The sequence below is a fragment of the Mytilus edulis genome, chromosome 11 (assembly GCF_963676685.1).
Source record: "Mytilus edulis chromosome 11, xbMytEdul2.2, whole genome shotgun sequence".
Lineage (NCBI taxonomy): Eukaryota > Metazoa > Mollusca > Bivalvia > Mytilida > Mytilidae > Mytilus > Mytilus edulis.
This window is the reverse complement of record NC_092354.1, coordinates 22,855,172-22,877,143: the sequence shown is the minus strand read 5'-3', so window position 1 is coordinate 22,877,143 and position 21,972 is coordinate 22,855,172. Positions and strand designations below refer to the sequence as shown.

The following is a 21,972-nucleotide window of genomic DNA, read 5'->3' as shown; positions in this document are numbered from 1 at the left end:
TTTATATATATTTTTGAGTGGCTTTAGTAACCTCATTTTCATTTCTTCCATTTCTTTGGCAACAGCATTACTTAATGTGTGTTCAGCTAGGTTAGGTTTACTCTCATTTTTGTAAATGGCATCTGCATTTTACTTTGTAATTAGTAAAACTCTTTTTACATTCCTTTTTAGATACAGATACAAAATGTTCCCAAATGATTTCTTTGCCTTCTAGTTTTACTGTTTTTTGTGGCATTCTGTATGACCACTTGAATGAATATTATTACGCAATTTTTTAATAAGATGTAGTGGATCAGACATGAAAAAATAGGTCCGCCATTCACAGGATTTATGCACAAATGTTGAGCTTGTGGGTAACCTGGAAATGATTCGGTACAATATTTTAAGAAATTTCTATTCATCAGAGATTAACAATAAAATTGTGAATCCAAAGCGATGCAACAAGTAAATCCCTTCCCAGAAAGGCATTATATACTTGAGCTCCAGTCAAGTTTTTTACAGCTAAGTATGCACAGGGGTAAGCAAAGTCTGAAAATAAGCTCTTGAAGAAAAAACTGTATGATATTGGTTGCTATTTCATCCCCCTCTGCAGTTTCAAAATCTGTGAGACCATGCAATTTATTTGTTTCGGCAGACCAGACTAAACCTTCTTTAATTTTAAAAAATCAGCATTCCAATTTTATTTTCTAAATGTTTCCAGTTTCCTCGCATTCTTCTTACACCTTAAAAGCCCGGGCTTGGCATGCAGCTTATAACCTCGTTTGATTAAAAAATCCGCGAAGTTCCCGTAACGGCTGAGTGGCAGCCTCCTCAGAGGAGCAAATCCACTTTACGCTGAGAGCTTGACTGTACGGGATACTTTTTGTACAGTGTTTGGAATGACATCTTTGGGAAAGGAACTGATGTTTATCTGTAGGGTTACAGTAGAAGTCTGTTGATATGATACCGTCCTTCATAGATGTAGTTGTGTCTAAGAAATATCTTAGAGTCGGACATTTCATATGTAAATTTAATTGACTGGTGGGCGTCGTTTGCATGTCTGATAAAAGCATCCAATTTTTGTTGGGATTCAATCCATTTCATGTCAACCATATCCAGAAATCAACGCCACTTTGCTTATTTGAATATTATACTAAAGAAATCGGATACGGGTCACGGAAATTGCATTAAAATGATGGGGAATTTTGAAAAAATGTCTTCTAATTTTAATTTAAGTGATAGACAGGTTGCCGGGGCAGAAAATGAATATACACAACAATATACACCATTTAAACGAAACATAATGACTGTTGTTGCAAAAATACATGTTCCTGAGCTATTTTAAAAATCGAAGCGAGAGGCTTTTAACATTGCAGTGTAAAATACAGGCTAAAATGGCTGAAACGTCAAATTTGCAAACTTCGTGTTGAAAATTGGCTACTAAGGTCATTACAAAAACAGGTTCCCGAGGTGAAATTTGAAACTTGAACTTCCAAAGAATAAGCAAGTCCAAACCTTGTATGTGTAGTCGTTGAACTCTAGGTTCCCACGTAAAGTTAAAATGTCACTATTTCAAGAAGAATAAACTCACGAAAGCACGAACAATTCACTAAATTCGCGTTCATTGTTTTGATTTTGACCGCCTGACAACTTTACTGAAATATCAAAGTGATTGTAAATAAGGACTCTGTGACGGGCAACTTATAATATCCGTGTTTTAAAGATTTTAATGATATTAAGCCAGTCCAGTTCAAACTACTATCACGTGGTACAATTCTCATTTACATATTATGAATATTAATTAGCAAAACCACTATTAATTTCTGGCTATGCATCATCGATGAAACGGAACCAAGACAGGGGTTTGGATAAAGATGTTGAAATAGTTTGTTTCTCTAATTTGCCCATGAAAATATGTGCATAAGACGGTGCCATTTTCGTCCCCATCGCTGTCCCGTTTATTTGAAGGTAATTCTCACCATTAAAGGTAAAAGTAAGAGTAAGCAGCTGGACTCAACATTCGGTAGGAGGTTCTAAAGTGTTGCGCGAGTCCCATATTTACCTACACGATTGTATTCCGTCATCAGGCGGTATGTTGGTATACAATGAGGTGACATCTAAAGTGACAAGGAGGGTTTCCAGAGGAAGAGGATTCATGGATTTCATTTTGCGAAAATAATCTGTAGTGTCTTGAATGTGAGAAGGAAGATTTTCTACATTAGATCTTAAATGAAAGTCTACAAATTCCGAGATTTTCTCAGTCGGGTGGCCGTTATCGGATACAATGGGTCTACCAGGGTTGTTAACCTTGTGTATTTTAGGAAGAAGTCACAATCAATCAGGCTTGGCGTTCTCTGGTTTTCCAATTGTATCCTTATCTATGTGACCGTCAATGTGCATGGTTTGTAACGCAGTAATAATTTTTGAACTAAACTCGGAAGTAGGGTCATAGTCAAGTTTCTTATAAAATCTCTCATCAGAGAGCTGACGCTCTGCTTCCGCGATGTAGTTGGCTTTGTCCATTATCACAACGGCACTTCCCTTGTCTGCTGGTTTTATAACAATATCATCTCGGTTTCTCAGTGATTGTATTGCGTTTTTCTCGTCAGAAGAGGTGTTATAAAACGACGAGTACTTGTTGCTGGCTAGATGTACAACATCCGATTTGATTTTGTCAATAACATTTACCAGTGTAGCAGATTTGCTGAGCTTTGGAATCCATGAACTCTTATTTTTGAAATGCGGAATTATGATTTCGTCCTCCGAGTTCGACGTAATTGTGTCTTCCTCATTATCCTCCTCACCAAAGTATTCTTTAATTCTGAGGGTTCTGGCAAAGTTATTGATGGCATCCTCCAGTTTCATATTATCTATGTTACTTGGAGTAGGGCAAAAATTCAAACCCTTAGATAATACTTCGATTTATACTCAGTTAAATAGACTGTTGACAAATTGACAACTGTGTTGTTGGGATTGGCCGTTTTATGAATTTTTCTTCTTAATCTACGGTTGCGACGCTTTTTACTAGATTGTTTTGAAGGACTGTTTAAAGGGTAGGTAACTTTCAAACCATCACGTTTAAATTTGTTTATCTGCTTGACGTGAAGTTATTGAATTGGTTACGAGATCGGCAGTGCAAGTTATCACCAAGTTTGTATAAATTATTATCTGGATGAATTGCTTCTTGACGTAAAAGATCCATCAGGCTAAAGGAATTGTTGTATAGAATATTGTTCCATCTATGTAAAAATCTGTTTGACTTCTCGCATGTTGTAAGTGGCGAAGCTTTTAAAACTAACCCTTTTGGAATAATTCCTTGATCAATGAACGTTTCTAAATTTGAAATATGATGTTCTGTTTTGATAATTTTGATAGTAAAAGATCTTAATTTCTTAAAATCAAATTGCAAATGCATGATGGAATAAGCAGTAAGAATATAAGCAAATTTACAGATCTAACGAAAGCAAATTTTTTGTTCTTCCCTCGCCGGGATTCAAACCCATGCTACTGTGATATCGTGACACCAAATTGCCTGCACTGCAGCCGCCCCGATACCACACGACCTCAGACGTACTTATATATATATACACAACTCGTCGAAACATCAACATATTCACATATTCTAAAATAAGACCTACCAATAGAAAGCGCATATGGGCTCAAATAAATATTACCTACTGCCTGCTTAATGGAAATATTCTAAAAATTAATGTTATTTTCATTAACTTACCCAATAGTTTGTAGAATGTCTGAATCAATGTTTTTCAGTGGATCTACTAACGAAACACAAGTCCTCGCATCAAACACCTTAAATAAAAAATGTACATTTAGAATAGACAAATTAGAAGTCGTAACAAAATCGTAACAATTTAAGACTGCAAGTATAGCAAGGATACACTTTGCTATAAGACATGAGACGCAATAAGAAGCCAGGAAAAAATACATTTAAAGTTTATTAGTTTAATAAATGGAATATTTAGAAATTTATTTATACAATTAAGACAAACTATTTTGCTTTTATTTTTACCTAGGAAAAGAAATGCATGACTGTTTTTTTGTCCAGCCCTTACAGCTAGATAATTAACAAACCAACATATAACAAAGAACTCAATAATGTTTATACTAAACTTTACATTAAAAGGTGCCGTTATTTATAAATGAGAGTCGACTTCTGCCTAGTAAATATCTTTAATTATAAGGATGACTGATACCTGAAATGTATACATAAACAGTACATTAGTAGATGATATATACAAGGAATCACAATCTAAATGTTGTGTATAGACATCTTACAGCAGTTAGATTGGGATTTGTCAGAAGATGATATGTGCAGTTTAATGGTATAACTTAGCTTCTGAATTTTTCCTTACCTTGTACTGTGGAAAGAAATCTCCCTCATGTATATTGCTGCACTGCAACCCAGCTTTTTTGTACCAGTGTTTCTTTTATTCTGTGCAGCTTGTTTATAGACGTGGTCATTTTCATTTTCCTAAAAGAATCTTAAAAAGCTTAAAACATTCATTTTTCAAAAGACTGTTAATAAAATTATTGATATGTAATCATTACTGAATTGAACTTTACTATATAATTTTTTAATTAAATCATTTAAAAAAAATATTACCTTTCCAATTTTATTTTGCCTATAATTTGGCCCTTGGTGACATTCCATCAAACGGTGACCAGCTATAAAACATGGGGTGTCCTAGACAGGAATGTGGGAACCATGGGTGACAGCACCATCATCTTCCCAGCGAACAAAATGCTGGACTGAGCATGGTTCTTAAATCAAAGGCAAACCAAGCAATGAAAGCATTATTCTGATTCTAAAGAATTGTAAACATTAGGAAACAAAATGTAAATTGACAAAAACATCAATTAAATAAATGTCCATCAGTTTTGGGATGGGGTCCCGTTTTTGCATAATATAGGTGATTGGATTTCTTTTTTCTCCAGTGTCATTTTCTCAAATTTGTTATTTCTTTTGACTTGAACCCTCTTGATTGACCTTTCAATTTTCTCTTCCTTTCTCTTTAGTTACAAACGAAGGAACAATACATGTAAACATCACAAAACTATTGTTAGCTTACATAATAAATTACAGCAGTGGATCGTGTGACCAAAATTTATGGATAGAGGATGTCAACCTGGTCAAGACATATCAGATAAAAAGAATGTGTCCCTTGTATACAGATGCCCCATCAGCACTATCATTTTCTATTTTCAGTTGACCATTCAAATTGGGTAAAAACTATAATTTGATATTAAAATTAGAAATATCATATCAAAGGAAATATGTGTACTAAGTTTAAATGTCCTTGCCAAAAACTTTAACCTGAAGCCTGACTGACAGACAGACCAGAATACATAATGCCCATAAATGGGGAATTATATAAGAAAAGGCAGAAAACATAATAAAATTGAGAATGGAAATGGGGAATGTGCCAAAGAGACAACAACCCGACCATAGAAAAAAAACAACAGCAGAAGGTCACCAACAGGTTTCGTGAAATTCTGTTGTGTGGTTTGAGAGGAGTTGCGATGACAAACTGTTTCAGTAGTACATTAAAGTAAATAAGTTCAAAGGGGCGTAACTCCTAGAAAAAAAAATTGAATCGCAATTTCCCGTCGATATGCACAACTACATAGTATGTCCTTATTATCTGAAAAGGTTTCGTGAAATTCTGTTGTGTGGTTTGAGAGGAGTTGCGATGACAAACTGTTGCAGTAGTACATTAAAGTAAATAAGTTCAAAGGGGCGTAACTCCTAGAAAAAAAATTGAATCGCAATTTCCCGTCGATATGCACAACTACATAGTATGTCCTTATTATCTGAAAAGGTTTCGTGAAATTCTGTTGTGTGGTTTGAGAGGAGTTGCGATGACAAGAAACAGGACTGACGGACGGACGGACGGACGGGTCAAAACATTATACCCTCCGCAACCCGTTGCGTGGGGTATAATTACCTGTGTAACTAACCAGAACACTATGCAAAAACTTATTGAATGTCTATGGAATAGATTTAATACCAGAATAACCACATCCGTCAATGGCGTGGCTTAAAAGTGACATGTGTATACTGAACTAAAATTACTGTAGTGTATTCATACCCAGAATTTGTATAGTTAAGAGCAAGTCTGCCATAAAACCATACAAAATCTCAAATTTCGTCCAAATTGGTAGTTATAACTTGGCAACATTATATATCTTTTCAAAATCTTTAGATATTTAGGAGTTAGGATAAAAGTTTTTTTTTTGTAAATTCACACTATTTTTCATGTAAACCAATTAGAATAGAAAGTTTCACAATAACTTTGAAGCCCGTCTTTGATTGCTGATTAAATATATTTTAATAATTTCGAAAGATGTTTTTTTGCAAAACTGCATACCAATTCATCACTTGGGGAAATAGTTTTTTCTTCTGCACAAGTAGTTTTACAGGAATCAGATCAGATACCTCATCCATATACTATACATTTCTCCTTCTTTTTAAGTGTCTTGGGATCGCAGCTGTTCTTGATGACCAATTTGTCTTTAAAGGGCAATTACTCCTTAAGGGTCGATTGACAATTTTTGTCATATTGTTGTTAACTTTTTAGTAGATCTTACTTTGCTGAACATTATTGTTGTTTACAGCTTATATCTATTTATAATGATACTCGAAATAATAACAACAAACTGCAAAATTTTGTTTAAACTACCAATTCAGTGGCAGCAACCAGACAATAGGTTTTTGAATCGTATGAAAATTTCAGGACGGATAGATCTTGACCAATTGAACAATTTTACTTCATGTCAGATTTGTTTTTAAAGCTTAAGTTTGTGATGTAAGTGATTTTAGTCCTGTTATCCAGAAGCCTGCAGAACGAATTGAACCTTCGGTTATGTGACGGCCTTGATGATGACCAAGTTCATGATAATGTCTGACAATAAGTAGTGCAATGTGATTGCGACCAGAAAGGAGTATAGTGTTTTTTGATGTTTTCCTTATCAAGGAAAGGCGTAAGACTGACTACACAGGATTTTGCAAGAGGTTTTCGAATGGAAAGTCACTTAATTTCGTCGCTAAAAATATCTTCCTGAGTTTCTCGTAAAGCTAATTTTATTGCGTCATTAATGACATTTACAGATGCTGATTCTGATCGGATAAGCCATCATGTACATGATGATTTGCTAGAAAAAGACTGGGCTACATGTTTCAAATATGCAATTAGCCTTAGTAAGGTTTTTCCAAAGAGAGAATAGGCTTATGATGCACTGTATATTGTGTATCATTTTTGGAAATATCTGTGGAACAATTGTCAGAGAATCATTTTCATTTTAGCAGTGTGATCAGGGTTTAAAGTAATGACACTCTTTATGTCTAAAGGGATATACAAATAGTTAATTTTACAAACAATATATCTCAATGTGTGTTCACATAATATTATTATTAGATATTTATTATTCAGCGAAAAATAAGGTTGATCACATCTGGAATGCAGACTTCGCTAGGTACTGTTTCCTGGCCAAAGTGTACAAGACTGAAATAAAATCGGAGGAAATCTCTGAAGCATAATTATAACACTCAGCAAAAGAGCGTATTAAATCTTTTCAGATATGACACTGAACTTAGGAAAGGGGTACAACTATACTAGCCACAAAAAAAAAAACGATACCCAGATTTTATCAAAAATATCTACTTTATTTTTCAACAATATTATTTTAGTTTTGTATTTTATGAAACAAGAACATAAAAGCATGCAAACTTAATAAAGATAATAAATGACAATTAATTTTCCTTAACCTATAAAGATCATGTATTACAACTTTTATTTACTTAACAATATTAAACTAATAACAAAATTTAATAACCACAAAGGAGATAATTATTCTTTATCTTATAAAGAAATTGTTACATTCCTCCCCCCCCCCCCCCCCCTAAGAATCGATTCATATGAAAAATATACATTATTCTTGATTAACATATATATCTAATTTTCAACAATTTAGCTAATATTATATATATCTAATTTTCAACAATTTAGCTAATATTTAAACATATGAAATTTACTAATTGCATGTAATTAACAGCTTTCCTTATATATATATATTTTTTTTAATTTTATTTGTTTTTTTTTTTAGTCTAAACAAATTGCAAATTGTCCAAAATAATAACAGTCCAAAATGTCTTTAATCATCCGGGTTTCTTTTTTAACTGCAATACCTGCCCTCCCTTCATATTCGGCATCTTGAAAATATGTGCTTCATGGTCTATTGGAACGATTACAGCTCCATGTAAATTCGGAAATAATTCCATTCTATTTATTTTCTCACTAAGAATGCGTCTTTCTTTCTTAGTTGCCTGTACATTTACCTTTGGTTTTAAAACACATTTTATTGTCTTGCCGGGGTCAATAAAATGCATATAATCTATCAGATGAGGAATGGTATTCAGCACTTCTTCTGTTCGGGCTTTAATATTAAGCTTATGGAAGTCCCTCAAATGCTGGAGAAGGTAACATCTTCTTCCTAATTTCCGTTGACAGAGACGGCATATAATGATTGATGTTTTCTTGGTATGGAAGCGGAGCCAGTGTTTACAGTACATGCCATTGCTTTTTATAACGGGGGTTTCACACCCCTTTACTTCACAAGACATTCCTTCATCCGGCGAATACTCTGGAATTTCTTCCTCTGAGGACCAGGCTCATTATGAATTTTGCTGACAACATCCTCCACTTTGCACCAAGCGTTCAACCTGGCCATTTTTGCCTCATGTTCAGGAGCTGGTCTACAGTCATATCATTGATGTCATTCTCAGATAGTCCGTGATACTTTATTATAATAGTTATATTTAAGGGCAGTGCCATCAGCCAATGCATCACCTGAAATAATGAAAAAAGTTTGATATTCAATGTACATGTATGTCTGAATTTAAACTTTTACGCTTGCATTGCTCATTGTTATCCCGCCTGTATTTAAAGGAGGAACTTTATAACCAAGCAGCTCAAAGTTGGGACCAATGTTTTTTACATTTGTTATAAAGCTTTCAGCTTATCAAATTTGGAAAATTTACCGGTAATAGTGAAACCTAGTCTATTACCTAAGACATATCTGTCTACTGACCAAGTATCATTAACCTAAAGTGTCTATGCGGTATGGGCTTTGCTCATTTTTGAAGGCCGTACGGTGACCTTAAGTTGTTAATGTTTGTGTCATTTTGGTCTTTTGTGGATAGTTGTTTCATTGGCAATCCTACCACATCTTCTTTTTTTTTATATTAGTAGCTCAAAATTAAACTAAACAAAAAACAACCAAGATGTGGATTTATGGTGTAGAGACAGCCGGCTTTGTATTTTGTGATTGGGGTTTACAATTTCAAATTTTTTTCATAACATTACTTTGTACACTTTAAGCTTTTAAATATCAATGTATAGTTTTGTTCCGCTTTCTTAAAGTACTAACCAATGTATGCGTTCTCACGGTCTTAGAAAATATCGCAATAAAAGAAAATTTTGGACCAATCCTACCAATATTTCGGACATAATTTCTATTTCAGAAATCCCCCAGGATGACTGGGGTATAGAAATATGGTCACTTGGTCTTCTCCCGACCGGCAGTAAAACGTTGCCGAAGTGAAGCGTCCGTTTGGTTGTGCGGGATGTATCAAGTTTACAGTCACGTCCGGTCAGAAGGGGGACGTTAAATCCGATGCCTCGTGTAAAGAAGAGTGCCACGCTCTTTGCACGTTAAGAACCCTTGCAACAACTCTTTGAGGGGTCCGTACGTGGCCTGTTGCAAGGCAACATTTTTGTCCCTATCCAATATACCCTCCTTTTCCTGTGGCAGTCCAAATTTCTCCGACCATCATCCCAGATGGCCTCTATTGTATCAACCTACCTATTTATTGTGAACTTGTTCTCGTCCTGAATACCTGGAGGCTATGTGAGTCTCCTTACACCCAATAAGCCAGGCAGCACACATAGCAATAAGGGTTTTCCCCATCATCGGCTCTCCATACAGTATAGGGATGTTGAAGTGTCTGGTATTAGCACTAAGCCATTGGTACTGGTGCAGGCCATAAAAGGAAGCCCAGGCCAACAGTGCCGGACCAATGTTGGACCCCAAAATGTCATCAGCAACATCGAACAAATTCCTCAGGGGTTGCAAGTTTGGTGCTATAGTGCAGATGGACCTGCAGAGCTCTTCTTTTGGTAGTCCAGAGATGTTAATGTTGGTTAACCATACATAAGAGCATGTATCTGGATCAACCTGAAATAGTAATTTAATGAGTAAAACTATCGATTACCTGGAAATGCATAACTGAAACTTATTTTACAAATGTTTTTAAAAAAAAATGGACCTTATAATACCTTATTCCTATGGTGATATCAGTAATTGTCAATCTTGTAATTGGTTGTTTGTTAAAAAGAAATTGGATATAAAGCATTTAATTCCTGGCATATCCTATTACAAGGTTTCGTCGGCCCTATCAGATACCCAATAGTCCTTTATCACACACGGTTTCTAGTATATTATACAAATTTAGTCTTTGTATGAGGTCTATACAAGGATATATTGACTTATTAGCTGTATATTGACTGAGGACAAAGTCTGGGGTCAGTATACTTCTTAGGTCGCTATATCATATTTTGACCTCATACAAAGGCTATGACTGTTTCAATATTAATATCTGACCATATCTGTATCAAATTTATTTGATCATTGATTTTGTTGGAATTCTATAGAAATCGTATTTGTCTCCTATCCTAGATGGCCTCTATTACAACAACCTACCTATTGTATTTATTGTGAACTTGTTCTCGTCCTGAATATGCATGAAATATTTCCCACTGGACGTTAAGCAACCAACAATCAATCAATCAATCAATCTCCTAACCAATACCAACATATTTGTTGATTTTTCATATTTGTTGTTATTTCATTGTAATTTTCTATTTTTTTTTTTATTTCTTGTACATTTTATGTATTGGAAGTTTTTAGTAGAATAGGCATAAAAACAGATTGGTAACTGCAATCAAAATTATTCAAACCAGTGATATTGTTTGCCTTAAATTAGTGGAGAATAAAGGCTTTTTTCCGCTGGAGATGAATCCCAATTTGAAAGATAATTGACCAAAAATTATTCCTAGAAATACAACTTTTTCCCAGAACAGGGCAGTCTGACTCAGTAGTAATTGTGCATGAATATAAACTGAAAAACTCATTTCAACAATTTGCTTGCCTAAAATTACTATATGTGCACATTTGAGGGTCTATTTATGTATCATCACTGACAAAATAGGGTCTCATTTTAAAGCAGGGTTTTGACTCTTGAAAATGGGTTGGTAAATTTGAGTTTCAGTCAAATTCATGGTTTATTTTCAATTTCCCAACTTGATGAAAATGATGCATATTTTCGAAAATAAAAAGGGCAGAGGCAGTTTTGATAAAAGCAAACAATATCACTGCAAGCTATTGTACTAGAAAAGTAATTGTTACATACCATCTTCCCTGTTGACACATCAATGATGCACTTTGGGCTTAAGAAGCACAATGTTGTGCCTGGTTGCAATCCAGCATTGGTAATGTGGTTTCTGGAAAACACGTAGCCACTGTGGTCAGCCTGCTCTGTCTGGCGTTTCACCTTAGCCAGCTCACTAACGAGGTCACATGACTCCCTTTTGGCTAAAAGGCACATCAAACCACCCCAATGGAAGGATGCATTTAATGCATGCTCAAATTTTTTTAGTGCTATGGCAGTCTCTTGCAGTGAAGTGGGCAGTACTAAATTTTTTTTATCAAATTAGATATGTTTCATAGACCCTGGTTCAAAGAAAAAGTTTGATATACTAAATTATAAACCTATGATTAAGACTAACTGCCTGTTACTACATATGTTCATCAAGAAAACAGACCTTATTGTTGAGCATGGGACTTTAGTTGCTGATATGTATTGATTCTTGAATTTTGAGCGTACTTGAGAGTATAACAAACAACTCTTTAAAGGAGTTTTCATACCTTTTATCAAGCTATAATCTAGATCACATTATTTTTTCAAAATGGTCACACTTCTTTATATTTGCAATTTCTTCAATAAAAAAAAATGCACGGAAAAAAAACTACCCACCCATAACACTTTGGAATTGTACATTTCATGAGCAGATTATATAATTTGTCATATACAAACAAATAACCCCATCAAAGTATCATACTGTCCATACATTTCACGAAAATCGACCAAAAAAAGACCCCCAAAAAAGACTAATTTCTGTGGAGTTATCTCCCCTTCCTATGTTAATTTCCATACAGAATAAAAAATGCTGATTTTGAGTTTTCCTCAACTTAGATTTTATGAGATATTTTTCTGTGCTTATAAAGGGCATGATGCTACAGATATGAACTAAAACATTTTCTGTTGCAATTAGTTTCAGGTTAAATCTTAGTTTGACTAGATAAATGCTTCATACTTTGTATATAGATGCCTCATCTTAGGGACGACATCAAAAGTTCAATAAGGATAAAAAAAACTTCATTCACATTGTTTTTTTTCACTGACCCCCACCCCCCCCCCCTTTTCTTAACTTAATTTGGGAAAATTTGATTGACCAATAGGAATAAATGTAAAATCGATTTTGGATTAACAAAACTTGCAGCAATGCTGACCCCCCACCCCCAAACTTCTTAAACGTTTCTTAAACGTATACTATACTTCGGCTCTTGCACATACAAGGAGAACACATACCACTAATATTGAATTATGGGAAATTACTTAATAAAATAAAAAACCTATATGGCCGAACTTATTAGACGGGCATAAATTTGCGCATGGCCAAACAAATTAAAATATAACACAGATTTGAGATCTTATCTTTTTTATAACGGACACAGATTTGCGAATGACGTCGCGATTGAAAAACGGACACAGATTTGAGACCGAATCTTTTTTAACGGACATAGATTAGCGATTGACGTCACGATGGAGCATAGATTTGAAAAAACGGACACAGATTTGAGGTCGTACACAGATCTGAGTTTTACATGTCCGGGTAACGTGCCAATTTTCTTGTTGACCTTTAACAAAAATCATAACATTATCTTGGCCTGAAACAGTGGAAAAGCAATAAATTGGAATAAATGTACTTGTACCATAGGTATCCTTGACGTATTATGCTCGTTCAGCAACAATAGTCGTCTTTTATCTATATTTTGGATGATAAATAATTTTTGGCATTTATCTTTCATTACAAATTTTACTTTTTACCTTTAGAAGTTGTTACTTTATCATACAGTACAAAAATCATTAAAAAAATCAATTCGTGTTGGCCCAAGATGACTTGAAAAATTCAGATATCACTGAAAAAGCTCCAAATTATCTACCTTAGGTGCAAATATGTCATTTTTTTGGCATTAAAATTGAAAATCTCTTTCAACTCATATTAACTCGATATTACCTCTATTTTTCATATAAGTTCAACAGAAAAAAGGTATCTTTAAAAAAATGCATCTTTCTTTCGAAGACAGATTGTGAGCGCAGGGACTTTCTATTCTAAATATAAGTAAAAAAAGTCCGAAATGAATGGTGATGTAAAAAAGATGTGGTATGATGGCCAATGAGACAACTGTCCACAAGAGACCAAAATGACACAGACATTAACAACTATAGGTATCGTACTACCTTCAACAATGAGCAAAGCCCATACCGCATAGTCAGCTATAAAAGGCCCCATAAAGACAATGTAAAGCAATTCAAACGAAAAACTAACGGCCTTTTTTTTTTTAAATAAACAAAAAATGAACGAAAAAACAAATCTGTAAAACATAAACAAACGACAACCACAGACTTACAGGCTCCTGACTTGGGACAGGCACATACATAGATAATGTGCGGGGTTAAACATATAAGCGGAATCCCAACCCTCCCCTAACCTTGGACAGTGGTGTAACAGTACAACATAAGAACGAACTATAAAAATCAGTTGAAAAGGGCTCAACTCATCAGATGGACTAAAATACAAGTGGACGTGGCCGGGTACTTATACATCCAGACACAAAAAGATCCCTTTTTGTATTTTATTTTTCTATTAAATATCAGATAAAAGTTCATTTATAGAAATATATAGCGAAATCCTATCTTATAATAAAAAAAAAAAATGATTTCGACCCGCAATCCTCCTTACATTGTAAAAATAAAATACATTTAAAACTAATATAAATGTCTGAATAAAAAAATCAATATTCAATTCTTAATACCATGAAAGACTTGGCATTAAATACTAAGTTTTTATATTGCAGCCATACAACATTTCAAGGTTTTATATGCCTTTCTTGTACACTGTAAGTGAAATTCTAACTTGATTTTACAATTATTTTTAAATATGTTTGTCTTGGTAAAAATCAGATAAGTGCATGCCCTCTATGATTTTTTTTAATTAATTTTTTCTGGTACTATAATCAAGACCTTATTTGTATAGAAGATAAATGGTAACATATTTCTTGTAGCAAAGCTGTGTTTTTATCACAACAATCACAATGGAAAGTAGTAATACTATTGCATGCTGCTGCTGGTGTTCCCTTGGCAATGGTATATCTGCCATATTTTGGCCAAACAAATCATTTAGCGAATTTTCTTCTTCGCTATCTTCAAACATTTTTAATATATATATCAAAATCAAAATTTTACAATGCATTTTTTTATAATTGATATTTACAAAATATTAGTTTTAATTAAGTACAAACAATCATGAATATCTTATTCCCCTTCCCCCATTTCCTAAATTAAAACTAAAAAAGTGTATTTTTTGCTGAATAACAAACTGTTACAAATACAACTATAATGATAATTTGCAAAATTTCTAATTCCAAACAATTTCCGAAAAGAGCTTATTTACACTCTTACCTGATAGTTTGACATTTTAGTTATTTTGATTTTAATTTGTATATTAAAAGGGGGACTCTAACTAAGAATGCAATATAATCTTATTTTTTGTGAAATTCAGAACAAAAATCAAGGCAAAGACGTCACCCAGGACACGGAGTACGAGCAATATTTGAAGAGTCTTATGAAAGCAATGATTATTTTAAAAAAACACAGTAACACTCACCAATGTTAAAGAAAAGCACAGTAGGCACATATATGCATCGATGAAAATAATAGGTAACACTGAAAAAAGCACATTAACGAGATTCCAATTAGACAGTGGAGCAACTAAAGGCAACAGTATTATACCGCTGTTCAAAACTCATAAATCCATGGACAAAAAACAAAATCGAGGTAACAAACTAAAACCGAGGGAAACGCATTAAATATAAGAGGAGAACAACGACATAACACTAAAATGTAACACACATAGACAAAATCCCACGAGAATAACAAATATAACATATATATATAACATCAAAACCAAATACATGAATTTGGGATAGACAAGTACTGTGACACGTCTTATCGCAATATGAATTTACACTAAACAAGAATGTGTCCCCAGTACACGGATGCCCCATCCGCACTATCATTTTCTATGTTCAGTGGACCATGAAAATGGGGTTAAATCTCTAATTTGGAATTAAAATTAGAAATATCATATCATACAGAACATATATACTAAGTTTCAAGTTGATTAGACTTCAACTTCATCAAAAACTACCTCGACCAAAAACTTTAACCTGAAGCGGGACAGACGGACGAACAAACGAACGAACAGACGGACGGACGCACAGACCAGAAAACATAATGCCCATAAATGGGGCATAAAAATCATATCCAGAAATCAACGCCACTTTGCTTATTTGAATATTATACTAAAAAAATCGGATACGGGTCACGGAAATTACATTAAAATGATAGGGAATTTTAAAAAAATGTCTGTTTTAATTTTAATTTAAGTGATAGACAGGTTGCCGGGGCAGAAAATGAATATACACAACAACATACACCATTTAAACGAAACACAATGACTGTTGATGCAAAAATACAGGTTCCTGAGCTATTTTAAAAATCGAAGCGAGAGGCTTTTAACATTGCAGTATAAAATACAGGCTAAAATGGCTGAAACGTCAAATTTGCAAACTTCGTGTTGAAAATTGGCTTACAAGGTCATTACAAAAACAGGTTGCCGGGGTGAAATATGAAACTTGAATTTCCGAAGAATAAGCAAGTCCAAACCTTGTATGTGTAGTCGTTGAACTCTAGGTTCCCACGTAAAATTAAAATGTCACTATTTCAAGAAGAATAAACTCACGAAAGCACGAAAAATTCACTAAATTCGCGTTTATTGTTTTGATTTGACCGCCTGACAACTTTACGGAAATATCAAAGTGATTGTAAATAAGGACTCTGTGACGGGCAACTTATAATATCCGTGTTTTAAAGATTTTAATGATATCAAGCCTATCAAGCCAGTCCAGTTCAAAGTACTATCACGTGGTACAATTCTCATTTACATATCATGAATATTAATTAGCAAAACCACTACTAATTTCTGGCTATGTAAGAGAAAACAAACGACACAACGTTATAATGTAATACACACAGAAACGAACTATAATATAACAATGGCCATATTCCTGACTTGGTACAGGGCATTTTTAAAGGAAAAAATGGTGGGTTGAACCTGGTTTTGTGGCATGCCAAACCTCGCACTTTTATGGCCATGTGAAATATAACATCAAAATGACAACACAGGACTACAATATAAATAAATTGGAGAACACAATTGACAAAGAATCACACGAACAACAGCCAACAAAAGGCAACAAGTTCAAAATTTTAATACTCCAGAAGTGTATTTTGTCCACACAAGACCTACGTGTGACGCCCAGATACAAAAGTTTGAAAGCCGAAACGAGTACAAAGTTGAACATGCAATATAATCACTGCAAGAACATTGAAATAGCTTGATATTAATCATTTACAAACAAAACAAGTCAAATACTAACAATATACAACAATACCACAATAAAACCGATAGGAACATGCATTCTAAAATTGAATCTGAAGTTGATCTTAATCATGTAAGTCTTTTATTTAATTTTGATCTTAACCAATTAGTCCTTTTGATATGTTAATAAGTTACATAATATATTTCTGTATTTTATTTAGATATCTATAATTTTATTTGTTGTAAAGTGGAAAGCATTGAATAGAATTGCAAACAAAATATCACAATTTTAACAATAAATATATTTATTATATGTTTAGTAGTAAATACAGTAGTTTTGCATATGTGATAAATAGCCTGCTGTTTAATCCATATCGCGCAACTTTGATGCGCACCCTTTATCGTATACCGTTTATCACACCCCTACCCTTTATCACACCCCTACCTTTATCACACCCCTACTTGGTATGTGACGTCACGAACGTCGAGTTTTCATATTGTATGTGACGTCACGAACGTCAAGTTTTCATATTTTTTGGCATACTAAATGCAACTATGAAAAATACAAAACACACAAATTAATACAATAATAAACAAAATATTTTAATACAACAGCCCGCAAATTGTAAGGTAACCCAGGTGCTTCGGATAAGTAATTGAGCAGTTCTTTTAAGGCCTTTAAAACAAGACATAAGTAGAACTGAAGGTAACCCAGTGCCATGGATCAGAAGACAGTTCATACAATATAATACTCTTCTGTAGAAATATATGATAATTGTATAATACATGGCAAAATCCGTATCACATGTCGTATCACCCTCGACCAATATCATCCCTCGGGCCTAACGGCCCTTGGGCTGATATTGATGTCTCGGGATGATACGACATATGATACGGATTTTGCCATGTATTATTCTCTATGTATATATACACACGTAAACACAAATATGAGGTAGAAGTTGAAATCTCTTCAAATAGCACCAATCTCTTGACACTAAAAAAAATGACATAAAAAAACCATATATGTTTAAATTCAAAGGAAAAAGGTTGACATGTCATGTATCATACATTGTATGTGAAGATGAGTGTTTAAAATGTTGCAACATTGTCAAAATGAATGTCACTTTGAAATTGTTACTTCAAACTATGAGACATCATTCTTTATGGTAATACAATGTTTAATAAAAATGAACACTATTCAACTACAATGTAGCACCAAAACAGTAGCACTATTCAAACTGAATGACATGAAAATTAAACAGTATATATTCACTGCAGACATTTTGTAAACACCCATTTTGGTAATATAATAATAAACATGATTAGGTGTTATAAAAGATTTAGAAAACTCATTTACATATTCGTGATACAAACTAACTCAAATACATGTCTGAGACAGAAAACCCACATACACTGAAGTGATCAAATATTTGATCGCAACTAGCACATATACTTGTATGTTTGACAATATAAAATGTAAAAAAGAGGTAGAAAAACACATACACACACTCATGATCATGGTGATATGGAAACAAATCATTCAAAACCATATCTTACAGTTTGCTTCCTTACTCTGTTAGACCTTCTGAGTTGTTGTAGATTATTAGGATTTTGAATTACGAGTCCTCTTTCATTTGCATTAACATCATGATTTGGAATGTTCCTATTTTGTTCAGGATTTTGGTGAACTTGTTCATTTGGATTCTGAATTATACCCACTTGTTGGTTTTGATTACGCATTTGTTGTCCTATTGGAGGCTGTTGGTTGATTGCTGGCATGGGATTCTGAACTATTTGCACTTGTTGATTTTGATTCATGATTGGTTCTTGGTTTATAGCTGGGATAGGTAAATTATGTTGTAAATTATGAGGCACTTGTTGATTTTGATTCATGATTGGTCCTTGGTTTATAGCTGGTAAATTCTGAGGCACTGGAAGATTTATATGAACTTGTTGGTGTGCTGGACGATTTTGATTGGCTGCTGGTGGAATTGGTAGAAGGTGTCTTTGATTTAATAATTGGTGTTGGTTGTGGAGTTGAAGGTTTGGTAGGATTGGAATTCTTAGTTGTATTCCTAATTGTCTCATGATCCAATACAGGAATTGATCTTTAAACAAAAATAGAACAAAAATTAAAAAAACATCAAAATCTTAAATTTCTCCCATTTCAAGTTCATCATTCATATCATTTCCTATACTAAATTGGAATGGTGGTATTATAGGAGATGGTGTGGTCTGTCTACACAACAAAGGCAACATTTAAAGCATCTAACATGCAATTTAAAACACAATTTCTTCCTCTGGTTGATCCACGGCATAGAATTAAAATGCCTCAGAATTTACCAGCTATAAACCAAGGACCAATCATGAATCAAAATCAACAAGTGCCTCATAATTTACAACATAATTCACCTATCCCAGCTATAAACCAAGAACCAATCATGAATCAAAATCAACAAGTGCAAATAGTTCAGAATCCCATGCCAGCAATCAACCAACAGCCTCCAATAGGACAACAAATGCGTAATCAAAACCAACAAGTGGGTATAATTCAGAATCCAAATGAACAAGTTCACCAAAATCCTGAACAAAATAGGAACATTCCAAATCATGATGTTAATGCAAATGAAAGAGGACTCGTAATTCAAAATCCTAATAATCTACAACAACTCAGAAGGTCTAACAGAGTAAGGAAGCAAACTGTAAGATATGGTTTTGAATGATTTGTTTCCATATCACCATGATCATGAGTGTGTGTATGTGTTTTTCTACCTCTTTTTTACATTTTATATTGTCAAACATACAAGTATATGTGCTAGTTGCGATCAAATATTTGATCACTTCAGTGTATGTGGGTTTTCTGTCTCAGACATGTATTTGAGTTAGTTTGTATCACGAATATGTAAATGAGTTTTCTAAATCTTTTATAACACCTAATCATGTTTATTATTATATTACCAAAATGGGTGTTTACAAAATGTCTGCAGTGAATATATACTGTTTAATTTTCATGTCATTCAGTTTGAATAGTGCTGCTGTTTTGGTGCTACATTGTAGTTGAATAGTGTTCATTTTTATTAAACATTGTATTACCATAAAGAATGATGTCTCATAGTTTGAAGTAACAATTTCAAAGTGACATTCATTTTGACAATGTTGCAACATTTTAAACACTCATTTCACATACAATGTATGATACATGACATGTCAACCTTTTTCCTTTGAATTTAAACATATATGGTTTTTTTATGTCATTTTTTTTAGTGTCAAGAGATTGGTGCTATTTGAAGAGATTTCAACTTCTACCTCATATTTGTGTTTACTTGTGTATATATACATAGAGAATAATACATGGCAAAATCCGTATCATATGTCGTATCATGAAACCTTCTCCTCTGAAACTACTGGGCCATATCAAACCAAACTTGGCCACAATCATCATTGGGGTATCTAGTTTAAAAAATGTGTGGCGTGACCCGGTCAACCAACCAAGATGGCCGCCACGGCTAAAAATAGAACATAGGGGTAAAATGCAGTTTTTGGCTTATAACTATGAAACCAAAGCATTTAGAGCAAATCTGACAAGAAGTTAAATTGTTAATCAAGTCAATATCTATCTGCCCTGAAATTTTCAGTTGAATCAGTCAACCCGTTGTTGGGTTGCTGCCCCTGAATTGGTAATTTTGAGGAAATTTTGCTGTTTTTGGTTATTATCTTGAATATTATTATAGATAGAGATAAACTGTAAACAGCAATAATGTTCATCAAAGTAAGATCTACAAAAAGGTCAACATGACGAAAATGGTCAGTTGACCCGTTTAGGAGTTATTGCCCTTTATAGTAAATTTTTAACCATTTTTCGTAAATTGAAGTAATCTTTTACAAAAATCTTCTCCTCTGAAACTACTGGGCCAAACTAATCCAAACTTGGCCACAATCATCTTTGGGGTATCTAGTTTAAAAAATGTGTGGCATGACTTGGTCAACCAACTAAGATCGCCGCCACAGCTAAAAATAAAACATAGGGGTAAAATGCAGTTTTTGGCTTATAACTATGAAACCAAAGCATTTAGAGCAAATCTGACAAGAAGTTAATTTGTTAATCAAGTCAATATCTATTTTTCAGATGAATTGGACAACTGGTTGTTGGGTTGCTGCCCTCCAAATGGTAATTTTTAAAGAAATTTTGCCGTTTTTGGTTATCTTGAATACTATTATAGATAGCGATAAACTGTAAACAGCAATAATGTTCAGCAAAGTAAGATCTACAAATAAGTCAACATGACCTTAATGGTCAATTGACCCCTAAAGGAGTTATTGCCCTTTATAGTCAATTTTTAACAATTTTCATTAATTTGGTAAATTTATGTAAATTTTTTAGTTTGTTATCCCGATTTTGTTTTTTGTCCATGGATTTATGAGTTTTGAACAGCGGTATACTACTGTTGCCTTTATTTACCAAATATAGTTCTCTGTTACTAATGGGCAAAGTTCATTATAGATAATATTGTTAGAAGCAAAATCGTTCAGAAAGTAAGAACTTCAAACACATCACCATCACCAAAATACAATTTTGTCATGAATCCATTTGTGTCCTTTGTTTAATATGCACATAGACCAAGGTGAGCGACACAGGCTCTTTAGAGCCTCTAGTTTTATATAGGAATTAAATAATCGACTTTCAGTTCATTCCCAGTAAAAGTAATAAAAATAACGTAAGAAAAAAATGACTTACCATGTATTTGCCATGACTTCTATAAAGTTTACTGGTCACAGCATCACAGAAGTATGTGATAATCCATATTTTAGGAATAGATTGAATGTATATTGCTTTGTTATTCTAAGTCCACTGATCACATAGACACATTTCCGAATTGACAAATGATGCACACACATTGATCATCGAAATCAGTGTAACAAATAGTTAACACTCGGCTTATACTGGGTTTTTTTTTGATGATGTCAGTATTTTCACAGTTTAGATCAGAAACAAATACCATACTAGACTGTCCGAAGAATGTAGGCTGTAGCTCAGTTTGACATTCCACAATTGTGTAACGCACTGTGTAGTCTCCATGTACCCTGTGTTTTGTATGATTTTCACAAATTCGAAATACAAACGTGTTTCCTACTG

At 33.7% G+C, this 21,972-nt stretch overlaps 1 protein-coding gene across 1 annotated transcript; it reads right to left on the bottom strand.

Annotated features, from left to right (window-relative positions):
• Positions 1-18,374: 18,374 nt before the first annotated feature.
• Positions 18,375-18,926, bottom strand: LOC139494087 (protein elav-like). The gene has a single exon (XM_071282260.1). It carries the CDS (start codon positions 18,924-18,926, stop codon positions 18,375-18,377), a length of 552 nt encoding a protein of 183 aa, XP_071138361.1.
• Positions 18,927-21,972: the final 3,046 nt, after the last annotated feature.